At 38.4% G+C, this 24,799-nt stretch overlaps 1 protein-coding gene and 1 long non-coding RNA gene across 7 annotated transcripts in view; one reads left to right on the forward strand and one right to left on the reverse strand.

Moving 5' to 3' along the window:
* ikzf1 (IKAROS family zinc finger 1 (Ikaros)) overlaps positions 1–8,907 on the reverse strand; it is a 39,615-nt gene extending 30,708 nt beyond the window's left edge. For 3 of the 6 annotated variants that reach the window (XM_061961668.2, XM_061961661.2, XM_061961652.1), the window contains exons 1-3: positions 8,745–8,907; positions 5,140–5,193; positions 4,913–5,026 (exon numbers count right to left, since the gene is read on the reverse strand). In XM_061961668.2, the coding sequence (XP_061817652.1) occupies positions 4,913–5,026; positions 5,140–5,193; positions 8,745–8,886 (310 nt within the window). In that variant the 5' untranslated portion in view covers positions 8,887–8,907. The remainder of the gene's footprint in view (positions 1–4,912; positions 5,027–5,139; positions 5,194–8,744) is intronic. The other 3 variants (XM_061961689.2, XM_061961682.2, XM_061961674.2) reach the window with 1 other exon arrangement.
* Positions 7,478–9,474, forward strand: LOC133607217 (uncharacterized). The gene is made up of 2 exons (XR_009815393.1): positions 7,478–8,730; positions 8,934–9,474. It is a non-coding gene; the product is annotated as an uncharacterized lncRNA (long non-coding RNA).
* The last annotated feature ends 15,325 nt before the right edge of the window (positions 9,475–24,799 follow it).

Below are 24,799 nucleotides of genomic sequence, written 5' to 3' on the forward strand. Positions count from 1 at the left end.
TTGGCCTTGTTCCTGAACTCTTTATCTCCCAGAGTGTTGAAACTGTCTGACGGCAACTTCTTTCTTAGGAAACTCTTACACATCCTATTTCAGTTTCCTCTCGCTTTTCATTTCACACTGCGTGCTGCTAATCTTTGCCGTTATCTGGATGAGTGGAAAAACACCAATAGGATACAAGCTTGCTAGGAGGGCAAGCGTGTCCAAATTATACCCACAATTGGTGTGACTGAAGGGCACCAATTGCACCTGAAAACAGTCATCATCTCAAATCTTTTGCAAAAAAGTTTGCATGCATTTTTTAGATACAGGTGAGAACGGGGTGAGTTGTCACACTTTTTGCTCGACTGTAGTAGGAATTGTTTATCATCAAAATATCTTGCAGAAGTCATTCTCTTGATTAAAATGAAGCTTAAATGGTTTAAATACAAGCCCACTGGCAAAGCGAATGCCACAGTCAACCACGTACAATCCACCAAAAACATCCAATGCCCTACTCGATACCATTAGCGTATAGCAAGAAATGGACGTACGTTTGTTTTTACAACCATATGAAGGAAGAAAGTGCTGGTAAGAAGTGTATGATCATTGAATTAAAGAAATAAATCATCAAAAACATGACCAACTTCGCGAAGCTGTTCGGGTTTATCACTGCAAATCTGCACCACACTGAAACAGAATGAGAATCACGACAGCCAAGATAATTTTTTCTAGAAGGCGGACATTTATCCAGGTAAACATGGAAAAGCTGCTGATAGTGTGGTTTTTCAAATGCAGTATAGTGGCTTTTTTAATTCAGTAGTACCGCGGTACTTCGTTAGTACTGGTATACCGTACAACCCTAGTCTGCACCATACTGAAGCAAAAGCAGTTCAAATCTGGCCAAGAAAGTTTAAATAATTTCTAAATGGCGAATATTTATCCATGAAAATATGGAGTAGCTGCTGCTGGTGTGTGTGACATAGAAGAAGCTAGAAAGAGATACCGTAGAAGTCCACTCTCTGAGGAAGATGCTGTATGTTATTATTACATTACTTGGTTTAGTTTGGTGGTTTTATTACATGTGTTTCAGTGAAGTACATGCACTTATACACAACAGTGTGTCCATATACTTTTAAAAAGGCAAAACATAATGAAATATTAGAAAAAAAGAAAACTTTTTTTGACTAAACAGGCACAAGCTGAAGCAACAGCTTATGTTGACTAGCTTTTTCCTCCATGCATTCATTTAAAAAAGTGTACACGGTAAAAAAATATATGTTACCTACAACAAACATTTTATGTGTATACAGATATTCATAATTCTTAACTTAAAGGTACTAACATTAAATGTACTTACATATATAAGTGTGTTAAATACTTTCATTTTGATTTGAATATATTTCATAGATTGATTTTAAAATATTATTTTTATGTGATACAAGACTTAGTTCTGTACATATAAAAACCTGTTTATTCATGTCTTTTGTTTCGCATCAGAAACATCTTCTGGACCACTTCTGAAGTATATTATTAGTTACTTATTGCATCTTTTGAGCACCACATCTCAAAACTACTGGAGGTGTTTGTAGTACATTCTACTATATTGTTTTTGATACAATATTTCTTATCTAAAAGTTTGTTTTTCTTTTTAAAAGTGAAGTTACATGTTAAAAGTGTGCTGTTTAAAGGGGCCAAACACCAATTAAATTGTTTTCAATTAATTTTTGTTTGTACAAGATTTTTTAAGGCACAAGTTGCATCACAGAACCAATTAAAGTCGAGGTACTACTGTATATATGAGTGTATTTGACCACCAACCTTAATGAGAATGTGAAAACCAACCCCAACTGGAATGTTTTGCTAGCACCAAGGCTAACAACCATGTGACAACAAGGTAATAACAATGGCTTTCCCTTCACACTTTTTAAGGGTAACACTTGTTTTGTTATAAAGCTATTGTGTAAATGACGAGAAGACAAATACTACAGAGCTGAATATTTTCAATTTGACATTAAAAACAAGTCCTCTCAGCTTAAGTCCAGCCATCTTACTCTAAAGAAAACTATGCAGGTGAGCTGTCATCCTAAGCTTATAAATTTACGTACCACAATTTAAAAGACAACAACCTCTAGTTGAGAGACATTTATAAAGAGTGTGACCAAGGGTATACATTCTTGGTGGCCAAAAACAAATCTTCTAAAGGGCCACCCAACACTGCCGCTTCATACACACAATCTTGGTAATTTTACATGCACTATAAAAAATAATTTTCCATGGATTTGGGTAAAACCAGCTTTTAAAAACACATATAAAACCTATCTACGTTTTTGACTTTTTGAAGATGGGTTAAACATAACTTGATGAGCTCATATCTAGGCAAAGCCACCTAAGCCCCCAGAACGCTGCTTATGGCACAGGGGTGGGACCAGACAATCTTCTCACTCTGGTTGATCACTTGAGCAAAAAAGTGAGCCTGTCAAGTTGTTACATGTTCCAAATAAAATGTATTAATTGATGAATAATTTGGTTTCATTTTTTTTAAGTGCCGTTAAACTCAATATATAGTGGCCAGAATAAAACTTTAAGCAATCTTACAAACTGTCATTATTCACTTGAATATGATTACAAAGATGATACACATAGGACTGTCATCTGTGGGTAATATGAATCATATTAATACATCATTCTTGTTATGATTATGTTATTATTAATGTATCTACTAGGGTTTAAGCCTCCTCATGTCTTCAAGAACTAGTGTCACCTCTGTTTTTAACTGTAATTGAGGGTCTTTGAACGCACCACAGCTATCGACAACAGGATGCAAAAGTGAAACTTGCACACACATTTCTCTTATGCTGCCACAAATAGATTGTGGCAAAACTTTATTCCAAAACGATGGTGCTGTGTGTGAAAGGTGAGCCTTGATGTCGTTATGACGTCCTGGTTGAGTGAAACATTTGCCATCCAGGTGGAACGACCCATTTGGTATTTTTAAGAAGGAGTTTAGGCAGTCTTTGACATTCTCCATTTCATTCAAACAACCTTATCATTAAACTTTTAAGGCACCATTTATTTTTAGCTGAACATGTATGATGTTGTTTTTATAACTTACATATTTAAATGACAGAAACAAAATTCTACAAACTTTACAAAAGCCTAGGGGCCCCCTGTGCTTGAGGCCCCGGTACAATATCCCCACGTACTTCTCCACTTTGACAAGTGACAACCACCCCGTTTACCCATATCTGTACATTGATTATAGGATTTATCAAGTGTGTTTAAGGCCTCATGATGACATATTTGATGCACTATTGCTACAGCAGACATGTTTGGGGACTTTGGATAAATATAAAGCACAGATGGGAGCTCCCTCGCATCCTTAGCTTCACCGTGATATTCCCTGGCCTGATGTTGACACGCAGACTCAAATCAAGGCCACATTAACTATTCCTTAAGATTTGGCTTGTTAATTACATGCCATGGATCAGGATTTTTTTTACCCTTTCCTGCCAATGATCTAAATGTGTGCCTTTGAATTAGAAGCTGCACACATTTTCCCCTTGATGTGCAAAAAGTCATGTTAAAAAAATGGATGGACTTTTGATGCAGACAAAATTTGGATTCATCAGCTGCTTTGGGAGTCATTACAGCTCTCCTTAACCCCTTTAAAGGGCACTCAATTAAGTCTAAATAAATTGTATAATAATAAATAAAGATTAACCCAAATACTGTGGTACCTCAATGTAAGAGTACACCAACCTAAGAGTGTTTTAAGGTAAGAGCTGTCTCTTGGGTAATTGTTATGTTTCAAATTCAAGCAAAACTAATTAGTTCCAAGCATCCCTGCCACTAGTGTCTGCAGCAAATGGCACAGTGAACCTTATAAGATAAGGCAAAAAACATAATGTCTTCCTCCCGAGCATGAGCTTGTAGCTAAAGATGGAAATAGGGAAGAAAGTGAGTTTTGAAGGACAGTACTGAGAAGAAAATATTCTTAGAATGAAAGAAATTAATCATTCCAAAAAGCGTATTAATGCTAGTCTGCACCATACTGAATCAGAATGATTTTGAAGCCAGCTGAGAATGTAAAAAAAAAACCAAAACGAACATTTATCCATGAAAATATGGAAGAGCTGCTGATTGTGTTTGACGGCAAAGCAGCTGGAAGGACCTACCGTAGAAGTCCACACTCCAAGATAAATGATAAATGATAATGATGAATAAATGATAAATGGGTTATACTTGTATAGCGCTTTTCTACCTTCAAGGTACTCAAAGCGCTTTGACAGTATCTCCACATTCACACACACATTCACACACTAATGACGGGAGCTGCCATGCAAGGCGCTAACCAGCAGCCATCAGGAGCAAGGGTGAAGTGTCTTGCCCAAGGACACAACAGACGTGACTAGGATGGTAGAAAGTGGGGATTGAACCCCAGTAACCAGCAACCCTCCGATTGCTGGCACGGCCACTCTACCAACTTCGCCACGCCATCCCTAAATGCTGAACCTTATCATTACATTACTTCATAAAAGTACTCTAGTTGTTTGTACTACATTCTATTGTAATGATTTTCATACAACATTTCTTATCTAAAAGTTGTTTTTTTTAAAGGCATGTTAGATGTTCAAATTGGGCGGTTTTGGGCGTGGCAAGCACCGATTAAATTGAAAGTCATTTTATATCAATGGGAGACGATTTGAAATACAAGTGTATAGTGAGATACAACTGTAAATGCGTTTGTGTAAAGCAGTACAATGTTTAAATATTGTAATCATCATAATAATATTCACAACACCAACATAATGCACAATAATAATAATACATAAAACCTTTGCGTTATTTTATTGCTTGGTTGTTTAGGGAGAGTAAAACAGAGTATGGCCTCTGTTATGATGAACTTTTTAGTGTGACGTAGTCTGGAGCATACCTTTGTCCCCTCTGTTGGTCTGCTGGTGGGCGGAGCCAGCTGACAGGTCCTCAGGGATGGCCATGGGTTCCTCTGCCTCCTCGGCTGCATCGTTGGCAGGGGGGCTGTCTCGACCTGGGGTGACACACATCAGCAAGCGCCCGTTACTCTCAGGAGGACCGAAATTACCTCGTGGTGGTTTTAATTTTTTTTTGTGTCTACATTTCAATCGTGCTGCAGTCAATTACCTGGCATGGGGGCCATTTCCTGGGCCTCCTCCGTCTCCATGCGGTGCAAGTACTCTAATGGGGGAGAGATTGAGATGTAAAAAGTATGTATGTTTAATCAAGAGCAGGTGCTACACAAAGCTAGAAGGTGTGCTCCGTGTCACCTCGGTGAGATCACTCCTGTCACACTGCTGTCGCCCACATTACTTTACCGAGACAATTTCATTACAAGTCTAAGAGCGGACGGCGGCTGATGGAGTCCGCCGATATAGCCGGGGTATATGTTGGGAATGGGCTTTCAGACCACATTTGTTATTTATTGTTAATATCATCTAAAAAATGCAAAGTGACTGCGGCAAAATTAAGCAGAAAATTAACTGGCCCCAGGTCAGTGAGGATGTGGGCGCTCGCCGTGCCCAGCTGATCGACGCTCGTGTTCTTTCTAATTTACTGAGCATGCATGGCTGAGCCTGCGAGTCGCAGTCACAACCCTAAGAGAGGAGGGAGCCAAGGCTGCACGAGGCAAGGGTGTCAGTGAGATATACGACGGATAGATTGAAGAAAGGAGTTGAAGAAGAAAGACAAACAGGATGGAGGATGGAGAAGTTCCCTTTGTTAGTTTTTGGTTGTTTTTTTTTGAAGACAGTCCAGAAGCGCGCATTCTCCGGCCAGGGCTGACTATCTGAGGAGTCGCCGCCAGTGCTCGTGGCCCCATTAATAATGGATGGCCCTCAAGCCTGCAGCAGATGGGCCCCGACAGCCTCCGCCACTTCAAGAAGCCCTCGGTGGGGCCCGCTGGCCAGGCCAAGAAGCCACATAGGGAGAAGTGAAGCTCCCGAAAATAGTGAAACAAGCCCTAGGGAGAAGGGGAACCTACAGCAGGCCTTCCTGTTTAACTGACAGATGGCTCCACACATTTGGAACAAACAGTGGGAAGGGTAATGTGTCGAAACAACACAATATTTTGCGGCGTCAAGTCCAGAGCTTGTGTTTGGGGGTGGGGGGGGCAAAGGTCACTGGTGCAGATGATTTGTTGCAAACCGCGCAGGGTGTTTGCGTGCTGCACCGCCACCTTCTGCATGTGGACTTTGGAGGTCAGGGGCTGGTGGGGGTATACTATAGATAATCTCTTGTGCCCTTTTTCTGGGCAGATGGTGTGTGAGGGGAAACACGGATGTGTTGGTGGGGGCACGCTGACAAAATAAAAAGTAAGATCCTACTTTCAACCAAACTTGCATAAGCTTCTGGAAAGTATGGCGCTCACTGTCTCGTCAGGAAGTGCAGTTAGTTTCAGCAAACTTTACCGTCGTGCTTTTTCATGACTTTCCATGCGCCTACTGTATTTAAATAGATATTTAAAATAACTTACAAGCATGTGTGTGTGTGTGTGTGTGTGTGTGTGTGTGTGTGTGGAGGAGTACTGGAAAAGTTTTAGTCTGAGTACAAGTGAGGAGAGGCAGGAAGAGGCTTGTGGCTTAACAGGGTTCTCAGTCCTCCTGCGTTAGTGTAGGTAAGTGTGTGTGTGTGTGTGTGTGTGTGTGTGTGTGTGTGTGTGTGTGTGTGTGTGTGTGTGTGTGTGTGTGTGTGTGTGTGTGCGTGTATGTGTGTGTGTGTATGTGCATTTGTGTTTGTTTGTGAGAGGAAAGGGTGGGGGTGTAGACATGTGCTCATAGAGAGCAAAAGAGAGCGACAAGCAGGGTGGAGATGAGAAAGAGCGAAACCGTTAACAGATACCGAGGACCACACCAGTGAAGTGTTGAACCTCCAAAATGTGTGTGTGGGTGTGTGTGTGTGTGTGTGTGTGTGCATTCATATATTTCCATGATAGTAAATTAAAAGTATTGGAATATAAACATACCAGCCACATTATTAGGCACATCTGCACAATATCTAACACACCATTTCACAAAGGTATTAATTATCAGTACATTTGCGGCGTAGTATATAAGTTTTCACTGTGTCAAAGTGCAAACTACAACCACACATTTGTTAAATTAATAACCTCTCTGAGTGTCATTTTCATAAGAGCACATTTTTAATGCAGTTCCTATATTAAATTGTGCAGCCGTAACTTGAAGAGTGCGTATAGTGAGTGTAAAAACAACACCAAAACTTACACACAGTGACCATATTTTAATATTTAAACAATTAGGACATTGCCAGCTCCAGTTATTTCATTTGGTCTAAATGATAAAACATATATAAATAAGGTTTCTTTTCAGATGCCAGTTTATTTAAACTGTATAGTAATAATTATGTCATAGTGCTGTTATGTTTTTTTTTTCAAAGAACCTAAGGTGAATGTGTGCATTATAATAAATATGAAATAATAAAATGATTATGCAGATCTAATGAAGCTATAAGGTGCTATCAATTATTATTGGAATAGGGTATATTTTATTCTTCTCATCAGTATATCATTAATGTATGGAAGGTGTTAGAATTAGCAGATGTGTTCTGGGGGCCTGCTGGGGGGTGACAAAGATGCACTGAAGAGTAGTTTCCTCTCTTTGCATGTGACACACTTCACTAGTCTGCTATTCTGACAATCATTTTAATAACTGACTGGCGTCTGTTTCTTCTGCGGGGCAACACTGCTACTAACAAAGTATTTTTTCTTCTTCTTTTTTTTCATGCAGGTGTGATTCCAAGTTTTAAATAGACGGAAAACTGAAAACATTTTTTGGGAAGTGTTGCTTTTTTGTGAAATAACTTCTGTATGCTTGAGTAAATTTACAGAATTAAAACTTCCTTTTATTGTTACTTATTTTAGCCACTGCATGCAAAGAAACAGTTGAGTGGCAATATCCAAGTCATTATTTCTTATGATTATTTCAGTCTATAGGGACAAAAAGCAAAAAATATATGAATTTGTTTTTATTTTTTTATTTCATTGGTGTATTTATATACTCTTTGAAAAAAATTATGCATATTGTAAACATTTGTTTCTTCCGGTTACACAACATAATTGTGAAACAGGCGTCGAGGTGCAGGAAATGATCACATTATTTATCGATGGATCATAGAGTCACGGTAAGCTTCCTGTTTAAGCCTTGCTGACATATTTTCACATTGCCTTGTGTGTTTGAGCCGGCGCTTACGGTCTAGAAAGTTGTTCAAGTAAATGTTCAATTTTAATTTTTCAGCTCTCTGCTGTCGTGCATACATCCGTTGCAACAGGTGTTACAACAGAAGAGAAAAAAAGGATGTATGGAATTGTTATCAAATTTGGTTACACAAATAAAAGAAAGAAAGAAAAATAAAACCTATATATTTTTACTCCAAATTTAGAAAAAAAATAAAAAAAATCCAGAAAAAAATGTCACATGGAAAATGGAAAACTCTCAGAAATGTGCTGTAATTCTGTGGATCCGAAATTAAGGTCGGATGGGAAAAAGTAAGGATTTTCTTAAAAAGTGTTGTGTTGGTATCACAGCAGAGAAAAGCGCGCGCTGAAACGAGATGTGATGATGCACCTGCCGCCAAAGTCTTTTTTTTTTCCAGCAGGTGCATGCCTCCTAAACTAAACCTACAGGACGGAACTGCGCCTCATGTACAGGTCTCGTCCTGTCTTAGAGCTCGGAAAGGTTCTCGCTCAGCTAAAAAGTCATCGTAAGCCACTTTACCTGCTATTCCTTGAGTTTGCAGTATGAAGTTCTTCCAACTGTCCCCGGCTCCATGTGCAGAAGGTCGCAGCGCCGCGGCCCCATGGAGCTGCGCCCTCAGTCCCTCCCCTCTCCACTGCACTTCCTCGTTCCAGCCCAACATGACTACACTGTCCTCCACTGACTCATTTTGCTTGCTTTTATCCACAGGCCCAGTGTGTGGCGGGGCGTCTTGGCACTTGCTTTGTGTCGTGCCAATAAAAGCTGACACCCAGTAGACCATCACTGGCAGCCATGCATGAGATGGGATGAGGCGCGCGCAAGAAGAGTGGACCATTCATTGGTTATTTATTTCATTCTCACCGAGGATGCTGATAAAGGAGGGAGGAAGAGGAGGGGGACCCCTTCACTTGCATATTGGACAGCTCCTACGCTGCCACAAATTATACTTTCTTACCCACTTAATGACTTCTCTCTCCCTTTATTGATTTTTCTTCGGTGTTGTTCCCTACTGTAAGACACTGGTCCTAAAGTACGTTATGAGGTCAGGAGGCATGCTCTCACCTTGGGCAACTTTCACTTTAACAGGTGTGCATGCTCACCCAGACCTGCAGAAGCATCATCATCATATATTACACTCACTCAAATAGTGAGCATAATTCAACTGGAAAAGCTTTTGGAGAGCGTAGACCTTTGTCAGGCCCTGTCTCCCATTTGGAAGGAACCCTTTAAAAAAAATCTTGAATTCAAACTGTGATCCAGTCATTTGTTACTTATTCATATTCTGACATTTTCTCAAAGTGTCATCAAAATCTGCCTGTAAATTTTGAGCTATGTTGCTAACAGATCCACTGACTGACTAACTCCAGCAAATACAATTAGTTATTAATAATTAATGCAGTGAATTGTGTAGGGTGTATTTTGATGTCATAATTATTTGTTGAAGTGGATCTAATAAGTTCACCAGGATGATCAAGAGCACTGATTGATGTGCGACACGTTACTGTATGTTGTGGCTATTTTTAGCTCATTAATTTGTCTCGTCAGGCTTGCCTATTTCTTGGTATTAGCATGATGAAATCAACCTAAATGTGAGCAGGTATCTCACTCTTGCAAAATCGGCAGGATGCACTTGAGACATGTTACTGGTGTAGTTCATTCCTTTAGTGCGCTCTCTTTCTCTTATTATAATATTATTTTTGATATATTAATATATTATAAATTATATATAGATATATTAGATAGGTAGATATATTAATATATCTGCCCTTGAAATAAACTAATCTAATCTATATATATTTAAATTATACTTTTTAACCACTTGCTGCAACTAATTCACGTGTTTCTTTGCCAGTCTGGCTTCTGGTATTGTTACACAAGCGTCAATAAACAGAAAACGTGTCGAAAAGACAACGCACTCGTGTTACGCTTTATTTTGAGGACAGAACAGCAAGCCCAAATAAGCAACCACATAAAAATAACACCAAAAAAACGCAACCGTTGACTCACGTAATTTGCAAGCGACTTTAAAAAAAAAAAAAAGAAGCCCAAAGTTGCTTATAATAAGAAGACTTGGAAACACTGTCAATAATGGAAGCACTGTGCTGCAGGCAGAACATGGTGTCAGTGATATCGATCACCCTCAAAATCTGAAAAGTTATTTCTTATCCCGTTTCGAACATTTCCTGAAAACGTCATTAAAACCTACACACACTTTTTACAGTTATGCTAACTAAGTAAGTAAACAACTAACTAACAAACAAACAAACAAACAAACAAACAAACTAACTAACTAACAAACTAACTAACTAACTAACTAACTACAACAATTACATAACCTCTTGGCAGGGGTAATTTTCATAATCTATGTCAGTGGTTCTTAAACTTTTTGACCTCGAGGCCCAACTCTTCCATTACAGAGAGTACAGGGCCTACTTAAATATTAACACTGAATTAGTAATTCTATTCTTGATGTTAATTGTAGTCAATAATTATATCTCACTTACTTACAGTTTAACAGGATAAACTTTGGCAAATTATATAAAACCATGCGTTAATCATAAAGGTTAGGTCAAGCTGATTACAAAAAATAAATACAAATCGAATATACTGCAAGAGAACAATTAACAGCTTCACCACTTTAGTCATAATTGTTCTGCTTAGAAACTTATTTAGCTCCAGACTTCTCCTGTTTGTGATGGAAAAAGTGTATTACAACTGAGCACCGCTGCGACCAATACAGACCACAGCTAAGAAACAGATATTTTTTGGACGGCTTTCTAGAGTGTTCGTGGCCCAACAATGGGCCCTGGCTTTATGGTTAAGAAACCTTGAACTATGGTTATCATAACACAATGACCTGGAGGAATGAGAACATCCATAGACTCATCATAACACTCTATACCCAGGGGGTACAGCACTAGCTCTCCCTACATATGAGTACTGCGACTTTAAAAAAGCTTAAGTGAGCTAGTGACTTCTCTGATACATAATGGGCAGCATGGTGATACGTGGTAAACACATCTGCCTTGCAGTCAGGAGATCCAGGTTTGAATCTCCACAGGAACATTTCTGTGAGGAGTTTGCCTGCGTTTTACTTCGACTTCCTACCACATCCCAGAAACATGTATGTTAGGGGAATTGGGGACTCTAAATTGCAAATACAGTACCACAGGTGTAAATGTGTGTGTACTGTGATTGGCTGGTGACTAATGTTGGATGTACAAAGTCAGCTGGGATAGGCTCTAGCTCACCCCCATAGAAAATGGATGGATGGAGTTACAGAAGCAGTAATGTTCGTTACAGCAACAAGGAAACCAGCATCAGAAGTCAATAATATTCGTAATGTGTTTATTTTTATATGTTCGATCCAACTAAGTATTTTAGCCTAAAATGTTGTATTATGATGAGGTATGTGATTATTTATGCAAATTTAAAGTGATGTCACTTCTGGTCAAGAGCATTTGCTTTGATATCAGAGTTTTGGACTATTAAGGCACTATAGTCATTGACGACAAATCCCGATCTAATTGCAAATCTGGTTGCTGGCGCGAGGGCCAACCTTGACTGAAATATAAGTTATGATTGACGAAAATGGCTGTTAAGACAAGCTAACCGTCGCTAACAATTGAACTTCAGAAATGTTGACTACCAACGATTTGGATTGGTTCCTCCCACCTCCAAAAACATGCACCTGGGGATAGGTTGATTGGCAACACTAAATTGGCCCTAGTGTGTGAATGTGAGTGTGCATGTTGTCTGTCTATCTGTGTTGGCCCTGTGATGAGGTCGCGACTTGTCCAGGGTGTACCCCGCCTTCCGCCCGAAGCAGCTGAGATAGGCTCCAGCACCCGCCGCGACCCCGAACGGGACAAGCGGTAGAAAATGGATGGATGGATGGAAGACAAAAACACTTCTGTTGCCTGGAATTGAGAGCAGGAGTATGTAGAAGAGTGCCAGAAATCCTGTACTATCCAACATCAAATAGATAAAATGCATGATGAAACCGAAAACTTAATCGGCCAGAAGTCACAGTAGGGAATTGAAGAATGAAATTTGCAACATACAAAATACTGAGCTGGTAAAAAGATAGATGCCATAAAGAAGTAGAATGATGTAAATGACAGGATTATGACACAAATGTGCAGAATAGATTGGAACATAGCACATACAACACATTACCTGCAAGGCAGACAACAACAGAGGAAGACAACAGATGTACAGGACTGTTGCTTTAACACAGCAACAGGTCGCCAACATCCTACAGTCAAAGGACGTGGACTGAACATCCACAACATCCATACACGGAACCTAATGCATGCAAGAAATAACAACACTACATCAGTCATCATCATCATCAAGTTCACCAACACAAAAACAAGGTGGCACTGCTGAAACAGAAATAAGTTGAAACAAGCTTCTGACAAAACGCAACGCCAACATCACCAAGAAAGCACAAAACTTAAAGAAGCAGTGGAAAATACAAAAACGCCAAGGAACTGGACAATTACAAAAGATGACATCATCTTGAAATGAAATACAAATCACACAAACAAAGAATGATGTAGTCTGATGGAATAATGTTATCAACAGTATTTTATTATTTTCAACGTTTTTTTCCTTATTTTTTTTCATTTTTGCATTGCATGAATATCAGTTTACTGTTATACATTCTATATTATTTTCTGTAATATTTTCTAGCCTTCCTAAACACAGTAAGTAAATATACTATTAATGACAAAAATATATCATGTGATATAAACAAAGTATATATAATGGGGATGGGAATAGAGTAGGATTGGATGTGATCTGCTTCTTCCGACTGTTTTTCATGTTTTGAGGTGTAAATGGATAAATACTATGTAATCTGTTCCTAATTAGCTTCATTTTGAATGTTTTGTGTATCTAATTGAATTGTGGTTTGCAAAGGGGAACATGAATAAATAGGCATATGAGCATTTTCCACTCTTATTTATAAAATGATTTATATGATATTAATTACATATTTAATTCCAAAAATCCTTTTGTTATGCAAATTAATTGTTTATAATTAGAGATGTCCGATAATATCGGCCTGCCGATATTATCGGCCGATAGATGCGTTAAAATGTAATATCGGAAATTATCGGTATCGTTTTTTTTATGATCAGTATCGTTTTTTTTTTGTTTTTGTTTTTTTTATTAGATCAACATAAAAAACAGAAGATACACTTGCAATTAGTGCACCAACCCAAAAAAACCTCCCCCCCCCACTCATTCACACTCATTCACACAAAAGGGTTGTTTCTTTCTGTTATTAATATTCTGGTTCCTACATTATATATCAATATATATCAATACAGTTTGCAAGGGATACAGTCTGTAAGCACACATGATTGTGCGTGCTGCTGGTCCACTAATAGTACTAACCTTTAACAGTTAATTTTACTAATTTTCATTAATTACTAGTTTCTATGTAACAGTTTTTATATTGTTTTACTTTCTTTTTTATTCAAGAAAATGTTTTTAATTTATTGATCTTATTTTATTAATTTTTAAAAAAAGTACCTTATCTTCACCATACCTGGTTGTCCAAATTAGGCATAATAATGTGTTAATTCCACGACTGCATATATCGATTGATATCGGTATCGGTTGATATTGGTATCGATAATTAAAGAGTTGAACAATATCGGAATATCGGATATCAGCAAAAAGCCATTATCGGACATCCCTATTTATAATATGTACTACGGTACATAAATCGCCCTCTAGTGTTTGACAACACTGCAATGGTGTTAAATGAAAACTGTGACTTATTTTTACATTAAAAGACTATCTGTCTCTAATTCAGACTGCACAGGTGTACCTCCTGTTCATATTATGTCAAAAATTATTGAAGGACGTATGCTTTGCAGATGAATATTGATGAAGATTTCTAAATAAATTATGACTTCTGCTTGGCCTGACATGAATCTCGCTCCATTCACGGTCTTTATTACAAGGCAATAATCAAATGTGACCATATGTCTGAGAATCACATGACCTTATCGCCATTTAAAAAGTATATTACACAGTCACTTGTTCAATTTAATCAAAATTATCTAGTATCTTGTCTAACTGTTTCTGTATTCCCAGTATCCATGCAGTGCCTTGAGGCCCCATAGTGCCTTATCTCAGGAGAGGTCATGTGCTGGATTGCTGAGTCACCTTACACGGGAGTCTGCTCTTATCTCCTGAGAAGCACAACATTCAGACAGTTGCTTGCAAAGGAGGAACTTTGAGTGGGAGTGCTGTGCGACTTCTTGGCTAAAATTTGGATTGCAGCAACACTCGCCGACTTCCTCCTTCCCCCCTTTTTCTTAATTTTTTTTTAACATGCAGGTATGAAAAGCTGCATTTAAATGTATCCTGCTGCTCTACAGAGGAAATGCTGGTACTTAATGTGACTCTGCATGATCAGAAGTGTACATTTCAGTGACATGACATATTCATTCTCTCTGTAAAGAAAGGGATTGATACATAAAGCTTGATGTGTTACAACCTTTTTGTATTGCATCCAACATGTGAACAATATTTGTTATGACTATTGGTGTTTATTTACGAAAAAATGGTGTAGGTTAGACGTCAGGAAAACAACCATAGTCACTCCTACTCCCAGATGGGCTCTTTTACAGTTCAATCTTTCACCAGTCATGTTGAGGAGAGCACAGATAATACTAATCATGTGCAATATAACACACGGCATGACACAGCCTAAAACTTCATAAGTGACTTCTTGTCGGAGTAAAAAAATTGAAGGAAATGTCACAGTATACATGTTGGAATTCATGTTTCCCCATTTTAACCGCAACGCTCATGCAGACCCAGACCATGATGCTACCACTACCATGCTTGACTGTAGGCAAGACATAATTATCTTGCCACTCACTTTAGACCAGCAGGTCGTGAGCGACCGGAAGCTCAGCAGCTGATTTTGAGTAGCTCACCCAAATGTCAAATAATATTTGCGTATACAGTACTCTCAGTATTCTATGATTGTTAAATTCAGACATTGTGCCTCTATTTAATGACAAATTACCACAAAATAGCACAAAGAAAATGGCCGCACTGTTTGAGTTGAGCTCCGCTTCCTCATTAAAGTACAGTTTAAATGTTGGCAGTCGTATACACAAAACACAACATTATTTATTTTTGTCAAAGTAACTCTAATAGTGATGAAAAAAATAAAATACAATAAATGCATACTTAAATACAAGATGCAAATCAACAAATGTTGTTCTTGTCGACTTTTTAAAACAAAATGTGAGTTGTGGATACCAACATGTTGTCAATGTTCTGGCAAAACAAGCATATTCCCTTTGTTTGGGTTGAAATACACTACAGGGTTGCAGCTAGGAATGAATATTTTCCCCATTTTAACTGCAGCTCTCATGCAGACCCAGACCATGATGCTACCACTACCATGCTTGACTGTAGGCAAGACATAATTATCTTGCCACTCACTTTAGACCAGCAGGTCGTGAGCGACCGGAAGCTCAGCAGCTGATTTTGAGTAGCTCACCCAAAGGTCAACTAATATTTGCGTATACAATACTCTCAGTATTCTATGATTGTTAAATTCAAACATTGTGCCTCTATTTAATGAAAAATTACCACAAAATAGCACAAATAAATTAGCTGCACTGTTTGAGTTGAGCGCCGCTTCCTCATTAAAGTACAATTTAAATGTTGGCAGTCGTATAAACAAAACACAACATTATTTATTTTTGTCAAAGTAACTCTAATAGTGATTAAAAAAAAATTAAATAAATGCATACTTAAATACAAGATGCAAATGAACAAATGTTGTTGTTGTCAACAAAATGTGAGTTGTGGATACCAACATGTTGTCAATGTTCTGGCAAAACAAGCATATTCCCTTTGTTTGAGTTGAAATACACTACAGGGTTGCAGCTATCGTTTTGGTAATCGAGTAATCCATTAATTAGATTGTTCAATTAGTTGAGTAATCGGATAAAACACACTTGAACACCTCAATGTGGATTTTAGGAAAAAAAGTTGAATTAAACATATATTTCTGCTTGCTATAACCTTCAATATGTTTTTGTAATAAATGTAGATCATCAACATTAAAATAGCACTTTTTACATGTGTGCAATAATAATTTAACCAAAAAAATATCTCCGCTGTTTGCCGCCACACAGATCACTGCACCCACACACCACCGCCCTCATGTGCGCTCTGTTGCAGTGACCGTGCAGAAATGATGTCTGCGTATTTAAGTCTCTAGACACTCCAAGCGGTCCAGATTTTATCAATCTTTATTTCTTACACTCTTTGAACGATTAATCAAAGCAACAGAATAGAAATTGAAGCTTTTTTCAAATCAAATCAATCAATTTAATAAATTAACAGATGCAGCCCGACAAGTTATGAGTGACCTTCAGCTATTTTCATTTTGTAAAAGTAGCTTTCAGTAGACAACAGGTTGGAGATCCCTGCTTTAGACAATAAGGACTGTGTGTATTCTCATTTTCAGAGGACAGTTCATATACTTTATACTGCAATACAAGCTGCACACTGGCTATTTCAGAGTGTATCTCTGTTTAATTTCTAGTGTCCCTTAATAAAAGTCGCTCTGAAATGTGAGCAATGCATTTTCGTGAGATACTGTATCAATTAGGAATGTTGCGATGATCAAATCGGAGGCTGACATTTACCTTTTTTAACCGATCGGCGATCGGCTGATGAGCTGTTGAGACCCGTCGATTTTTACTGCAGCTGTGTGCCTGTGTTTACATGCTAATGATTGTACTCACGTGAAAGATTCCTTCAAAAAAGGATGCACGCTCAGGGGGACACAACTATACTTCCATATTCCTTGTTATACACATGCAGAAGGTGCATTAATTCCAGGTGGGTGCGTGTCTTGCCAGAACACCGGCTCAACTTTGAGAGCAAGCTACAATTATCGCGTCATCAATCCACATTGCGAAGCCGCTTCTAAGATACTAATTGTCAACACCATGCCGGAAAATAAACGACATTTCTTCTAAGCCTGCTACATACCGTATTTTTAGGAGTATAAGTCGCACCGGAGGATAAGTCGCACCTGCCGAAAATGCATAATAAAGAAGGAAAAAAACATATATAAGCCGCACTGGTGTATAAGTCGCATTTTTGGGGGAAATTTATTTGATTAAACCCAACACCAAGAATAGACATTTGAAAGGCAATATAAAATAAATAAAGAAGAGTGAACAACAAGCTGAATAAGTGTACGTTATATGACGCATAAATAACCAACTGAGAACATGTTTGGTATGTTAACGTAACATATTATGGTAAGAGTCATTCAAATAACTATAACATATAGAACATGCTATACGTTTACCAAACAATCTGTCACTCCTAATCGCTAAATCCCATGAAATCTTATACGTCTAGTCTCTTCAGTGAATGAGCTAAATAATATTATTTGATATTTTACGGTAATGTGTTAATAATTTCACACATAAGTCCCTCCTGAGTATAAGTCGCACCCCCGGCCAAACTATGAAAAAAATTGGGACTTATAGTCCGAAAAATACGGTACTACACACGCCCACACACACACACACACACGCTTTTGTTTAGGTATTGTGCACTAGCTACTTAATTTTGTTAAAACATGTATGTAGCCTTCATTACATTACATTGCATCATCTGATTTATGGATGATGTAATGTAATATATACAATGTATAAGAGAAAATTCTGAATTTATTAAGATAAACTTTATAAAAATGTATAATTGTGTTTACTTTAGTTACTTGCTATTAAAAAAAATAAATCTGTTTGGATCGTTTAGTTCAGATCGAGACACAATTTTGGATCGGATCTCAGGCCCAAAAAGCGTTTCGGGATCAGTGTGTGTGTGTGTGTGTGTGTGTGTGTGTGTGTATGTAGGCACAATAGGTGGGCTGTGGTCTATTTTTTAGCCCCAATCCACCTGTTCCTAATGCAGAGTCCCACTATAGAAAGGAGTACCTGCCAATCAAACTAAGTACATGAACAGAAGTTTTGATGACATCACTGACATCAAACTTATTTTTCACGTATGAATAAAGGAATCCATCAACCTATAAAAAGCCTTTCTTAATCCACAACCTGAAGCAAGTCATGTTGCAGTAATTAATATCGGTTGGCAAGTTTAGAAAAAAAAAAAAACATTACCAGATGATGTAGCTGGCCGACTACCAAACAATATGCTCCGGCTGCTTATTTCATGGATCCTTAAGCAGTATTCAATGTTTCACATGTGGAAGCATGAGCACCATGTAAGCCCTTAATTGCTTCCAGCACTTTAAAAAGTCAAATACGTTCAAGGCTGATAATCACATTAAATAGTCCCATTTCTCTAAAAAGTCAACTGCAAAGTGAAAAATTCTCTTTCTTTAGGATTGCATTATACTGTGAGGTTGTCAGGGTAAATTAAATTCCCCCCTGCACACTAAAGCATCAATTTCCTTATGGTAATTATCTGCTGGAATAGACGTGTCACTAGAAGGAGTCAGGCATGCTTGACATTTAGCCTTTTTATGGAGAGGCAATGAGTAAAAATTAAGATGAGGAAATGAAATTAATCTCCAGCCCAGGCAGGCATTGAGAGATCCTGCAGGATAGGGGCTGAATCAATCATGATGTTTGTGGGGCTGTTTTGAAAAGAAACCACTGATGAGATGGAGACCATGAGGTGGAACATCAGAGGAGGTGGGAGGGGGAGGACATTTTTTCTTCTTCCTAGCAAATAGAGTTCTCATTATGGTGAGAATGTTGGTGCAGCTTTATAGCTCATAAACAATACAGCAAAGTTTGCTACTGTACTGTACTTTTTTAAAAACCGTCATTTTTTTCTTCTAAACTGTTTTAGTTGATCTCCTTAAAACTCTAATTGACTTTATACATTGTGTCAGTTACCCTCTTCTTGTACGCTAGTATTGCACGAGTGTGTCCAAGGTGTGGCACAGTGACCATGTTCACCATGTTTTTACCTGTGCCTATTCTAAAAGTCAAATTAATTATTGGGATATGTCATTAAATGGTATATAACACTAAATTGTGTTTTTTACCCATAACACAAAGTCAAGATGTGGATGATTTGCTGAGGTACCTTATTGCAGTGGTTCTCTTTCTTTCACCAAGTACCACCTCCAGAAAACACTTTGCTTTCCAAGTACCACCATATTGACCAACATTAAAATACAGTAGCATAGTAGGCCTAAGTATTAGAATGCAGAATTTTTGGGCACCACACGATTCGATTTTTGAGGGTAACGATTCAATTCAGAATTGATTCTCGATTTTAAATAATTTTTGGAATCGATTAAGAATTGTTACAAATAAGAACCGTGATTCATTTGAAAAGAGATTTTTTTTTACACCCATACTAATCATTAAAACAAGGCAGAGGTTTTATTTAACAAGTATATTCAATAATTTTGGCCACTGTAATGTTACACACAGTTTGAACAGTAACAGTGTGTTTGAATTAGTGTTGTCCCGATACCAATATTTTGGTACCGGTACCAGTACCAAAATTATTTCGATACTTTTCGGTGCTTTTCTTAATAAAGGGGACCACTAAAAATTGCACTATTGGCTTTATTTTAACAAAATAATCTTAGGGTACATTAAACATATGTTTCGTATTGCAAGTTTGTCCTTAAATAAAATAGTGAACATACAAGACAACTTGTCTTTTATTAGTAATTAACAAACAAATGCTCCTAATTTAGCTGCTGACATATGCAGTAATATATTGTGTCATTTATCATTCTATTATTTTGTCAAAATTATTAAGGACAAGTGGTGGAAAATGAATTACTACCCGTATTTTCCGCACTATAAGCCGCCCCGGGTTATTAGCCGCACCTTCAATGAATGGCATATTTCCAAACTTTGTTCACCTATAAGCCGCCCCGGGTTATAAGCCGCGCCTACGCTGCGCTAAAGGGAATGTCAAAAAAACAGTCAGATAGGTCAGTCAAACTTTAATAATATATTACAAACCAGCGTTCTAACAACTCTGTTCACCCCCAAAATGTAATGTGCAAATGTGCAATCACAAAAATAGTAACACTCAAATTAGTGCAGAGCAACATCAATAACTCAACGTTGCTCGAACGTTAATGTCACACAACACACAAAATAAACATTTAAAGCTCACTTTCTGAAATTATTCCTCATCCATAAATCCCTCAAATTTTTCTTCAGTGTCTAAATTAACAAGTTGGGCGAATACGGCATCCAAAATGGCCGGCTCCGTCTCGTCGAAGTCATCAGAGTCAATGTTGCTGTTGTTGTCCAGCAGTTCCGTGAATCCTGCCTTCCGGAAAGTTCGGACCACAGTTGAGACCGATATATCCGCCCAGGCATTTACAATCCACTGGCAGATGTTGGCGTATGTCGTCCGGCGCTGTCTCCCTGTCTTAGTGGCGCAGGTCATCTTGTTGCTTCCTCTACCTACGCACCATTTATGTTCAATTCTCTTGCTGCTGCTCTATTTCCGTGTTCTACTGCGTGACTTATTGCCTTGAGTTTGAATTCTGCGTTGTACGCGTGTCTCTTAATAGGAGCCATTTGTGGTCTTTACAGATGTAAACACACAAATGAAATGAAACGTAATATCCGCGCGCTTCTTCTTCTACGGGGGCGGGTGGTTGCTTACAGTAGAAGAAGAAGCGCTTCCTCTTCTATGGGGGTGGGTGCTTACCTTGGCGGTTGCTTACCGTAGAAGAAGAAGCGCTTCCTCTTCTACGGGGAAAAAAGATGGCGGCTGTTTACCGTAGTTGCGAGACCTAAACTTTATGAAAATGAATCTTAATATTAATCCATATATAAAGCGCACCGGGTTATAATCCGCACTGTCAGCTTTTGAGTAAATTTGTGGTTTTTAGGTGCGGCTAATAGTGCGGAAAATACGGTAATTTACTTGTTCATTTACTGTTAATATCTGCTTACTTTCTCTTTTAACATGTTTTATCTACACTTTTGTTAAAATGTAATAATCACTTATTACTCTGTTGTTTCATACTTTACATTACTTTTGGATGATACCACAAATTTGGGTATCAATCCGATACCAAGTCGGACCGGTACTTTTCCGAGGCGGTATAGTACCGAATATGATTCATTAGTATTGCGGTACTATACTAATACCGGTATACTGTACAACCCTAATTTGAATATAGGGGAACAAAACACTGTATATTAATGAAGTGATTTTTTGGTGTACCACTAAATGGAGTCCCCGTACCAATAGTGGTACATGTACCACAGTTTAACAAGCAAAAAGCCAGAGGTTTCAGCTTGTTGTCCATCGCGACTCTTGTTAGGTCGTCAGGGAGTAAGGTTTATACCAACGTACTGCCGCACAGCTGCACCAGCTGCTGTCCGTTAAATTAGCATACTGGTTCTCAACTGGTTTGGCTCGGGGCCCCACCATCACCCTTAAAGACAAGCAGCGAACCAAATATGGGGACGGCGTGGCGCAGTGGAAGAGTGGCCGTGCGCGACCCGAGGGTCCCTGGTTCAATCCCCACCTAGTACCAACCTCGTCATGTCCGTTGTGTCCTGAGCAAGACACTTCACCCTTGCTCCTGATGGGTGCTGGTAGCGCCTTGCATGGCAGCTCCCTCCATCAGTGTGTGAATGTGTGTGTGAATGGGTAAATGTGGAAGTAGTGTCAAAGCGCTTTGAGTACCTTGAAGGTAGAAAAGCGCTATACAAGTACAACCCATTTAAATAGGGAAATGTTCAACTCAATTATCTCAAACTTAATAAAAAGACTGCTGCAATTCGAGATTAGTAGATTAGATTTAGTTTAAACACTGCCACCTGAATTTTGTGATTTCGGCATTTCACGAAAATGCAACTAATCCCGGCGAATTATGCGCAGCCTCACAACTTTGTCCAATGCCCACAGCTTCTCTCTCTAGTCTGATTTATCAAATAATTGTGTTTCTTTTATTTTCACAGTTAGATGTGAAGTCCCTGTTTCATGTTCTTATCTCTAATGCGACTGTTCGCCAAACGTTGTGTGCCTCTCGTACAATAGGGGGCGATTGTGATCATTTCAGCTTGTTCAGCTATGTGGTAATGTAAATAGAAGAAGAGCTACATGCTACATGGAAAAGCTCGTAGCTTTCAATCTCCGGATCTAACAGATAATTACAACTTTCCACTGCTCTTTGGTGTTGTTGGAAATGTTTAAATGTGTTTAAATGACACTTGTTGTTATCATGATCATCAGAGACATACTAAAATATCACTATTTTGGTGAACTGCTATTTACTGTTTATACAAATTACGCAGTGAATTCTTTTTAATTGCCGATTTACATGTCAATGGTGTTGTCTCAATTGTTGTATTTGGATGTTTAATCCTTACGTCACGTATAAACAACAATATTGTTGTGGATGATCTGAATGAATGAGATCAATGCTGTCTTGAAGTCATGTGATCTAACGCTATTAATTATTGTTGTCTACTGACTAACAAAACAGACAGGTACTATTCTTGACTCTGCATTACAGTCATTCCGTTGTGTATACAAACAAGTTTTCGTGTAAATTTACGGCTGTTTCTAAGTTTTTCTCCACCAGTCTCTCCTTCGGCCGGGATGTGCCAGCGTCATGTCACGTCTTCTTTGAGAAAATACAAACTCTTATTAAACAGGTAGGTTTTTATGTTATATATTTAAACATTTTGACTTATTTAGGCTTGTATATCTTTACTTCGTATGTTTGTTGGCCTATTGTGAGCCAACATTTTTTGAGAGAAATCAGACTAATTTAGTGCATGGAAACGTATTAAGTGTCATTTTTGCCTATCAAATTTGTCTGTGAGCAGCGCTTAAAGTGGAAAATTATCACAATTTCAGAAGGGTTAAAACTATTAAAAATCAGTTCCCAGTGGCTTATTTTATTTTTCGAAGTTTTTTTCAAAATTTTACCCATCACGCAATATCCCTAAAAAAAGCTTCAAAGTGCCTGATTTTAACCATCGTTATATACACCCGTCCATTTTCCTGTGACGTCACACAGTGATGCCAATACAAACAAACATGGCGGATAGAATAGCAAGATATAGCGACATTAGCTCGGATTCAGACTCGGATTTTAGCGGCTTAAGCGATTCAACAGATTACGCATGTATTGAAACAGATGGTTGTAGTGTGGAGGCAGGTAGAGAAAACGAAATTGAAGAAGAAACTGAAGCTATTGAGCCATATCGATTTGAACCAAATGCAAGCGAAACCAACGAAAACGACACGACAGCCAGCGACACGGGAGAAAGCGAGGACGAATTCGGCGATCGCCTTCTAACCAACGATTGGTATGTGTTTGTTTGGCATTAAAGGAAACTAACAACTATGAACTAGGTTTACAGAATATGAAATACATTTGGCAACAACATGCACTTTGAGAGTGCAGACAGCCCATTTCAGGCGCGCTAAGAACATATATTTTTCCACGATTTCAGCACTCAGGTTAACCATACCTAAATAGACACAAAATACTGCATTACACAAGACTACCCAAATGTACTCGAATGATTGAAAAAAATAAATGTTTTTAAGCTAAATTATTGGTAAACACAGTTTATGTATAATAATTTACATAAAACCGCGAGTAATGAATAAAGTTTATTAATATATTCTGTAGACATACCCTCATCTGCTCTCTTTTCCTGAAAGCTGATCTGTCCAGTTTTGGAGTTGATGTCAGCATCTGCTTTGAGTGTCGCAGGATATCCACACATTCTTGCCATCTCTGTCGTAGCATAGCTTTCGTCGGTAAAGTGTGCGGAACAAACGACTGACCATTTCGTCGGCTTTCCTCACAGCCTCGTATTTTGAACAAATTTCGTCCAATTTCTTGCCACTTTCGCATCTTTGGGCCACTGGTGCAACTTGAATCCGTCCCTGTTCGTGTTGTTACACCCTCCGACAACACACCGACGAAAGTGAGAAAATGGCGGATTGCTTCTCGATGTGATGTCACGTTGTGACGTCATCGCTCCGAGAGCGAATAATAGAAAGGCGTTTAATTCGCCAAAATTCACCCATTTAGAGTTCGGAAATCGGTTAGAAAAATATATGGTCTTTTTTCTGCAACATCAAGGTATATATTGACGCTTACATAGGTCTGGTGATAATGTTCCCCACGTCAACTGTCTAATCAAAACGTATGTTTTTTTTTGTGTAGAAACAAAGCAGGAACAACAGCATGTAACAATGTATAAATTCCGTATTTTTCAAACGACACATTTGTCGTCTTCCCGCAGAGCTCAGAGCTATTTTCGCTCTCTGTCTACGACGCTAAGCCTTCTGGGTAATGTAATATATAAACATTTGGCAACACACCTGCGTGCTCACATGTATTTATTATTCATTCTGTCTATCGAATGAATCACACTTTATATTGATCATGATACACGCAGAATGTCATGCGTGTTTTTACAATTACAGTACATACGCTGTCTGGCTCGCTGTGTACAAACAAAATGGGCTAATACTTTACAGACACTGTAATTTGATTGTTCATGTTTTTC

The sequence above is a fragment of the Nerophis lumbriciformis genome, linkage group LG02 (genome assembly GCF_033978685.3).
Source record: "Nerophis lumbriciformis linkage group LG02, RoL_Nlum_v2.1, whole genome shotgun sequence".
NCBI classification, from domain to species: Eukaryota; Metazoa; Chordata; class Actinopteri; order Syngnathiformes; family Syngnathidae; genus Nerophis; species Nerophis lumbriciformis.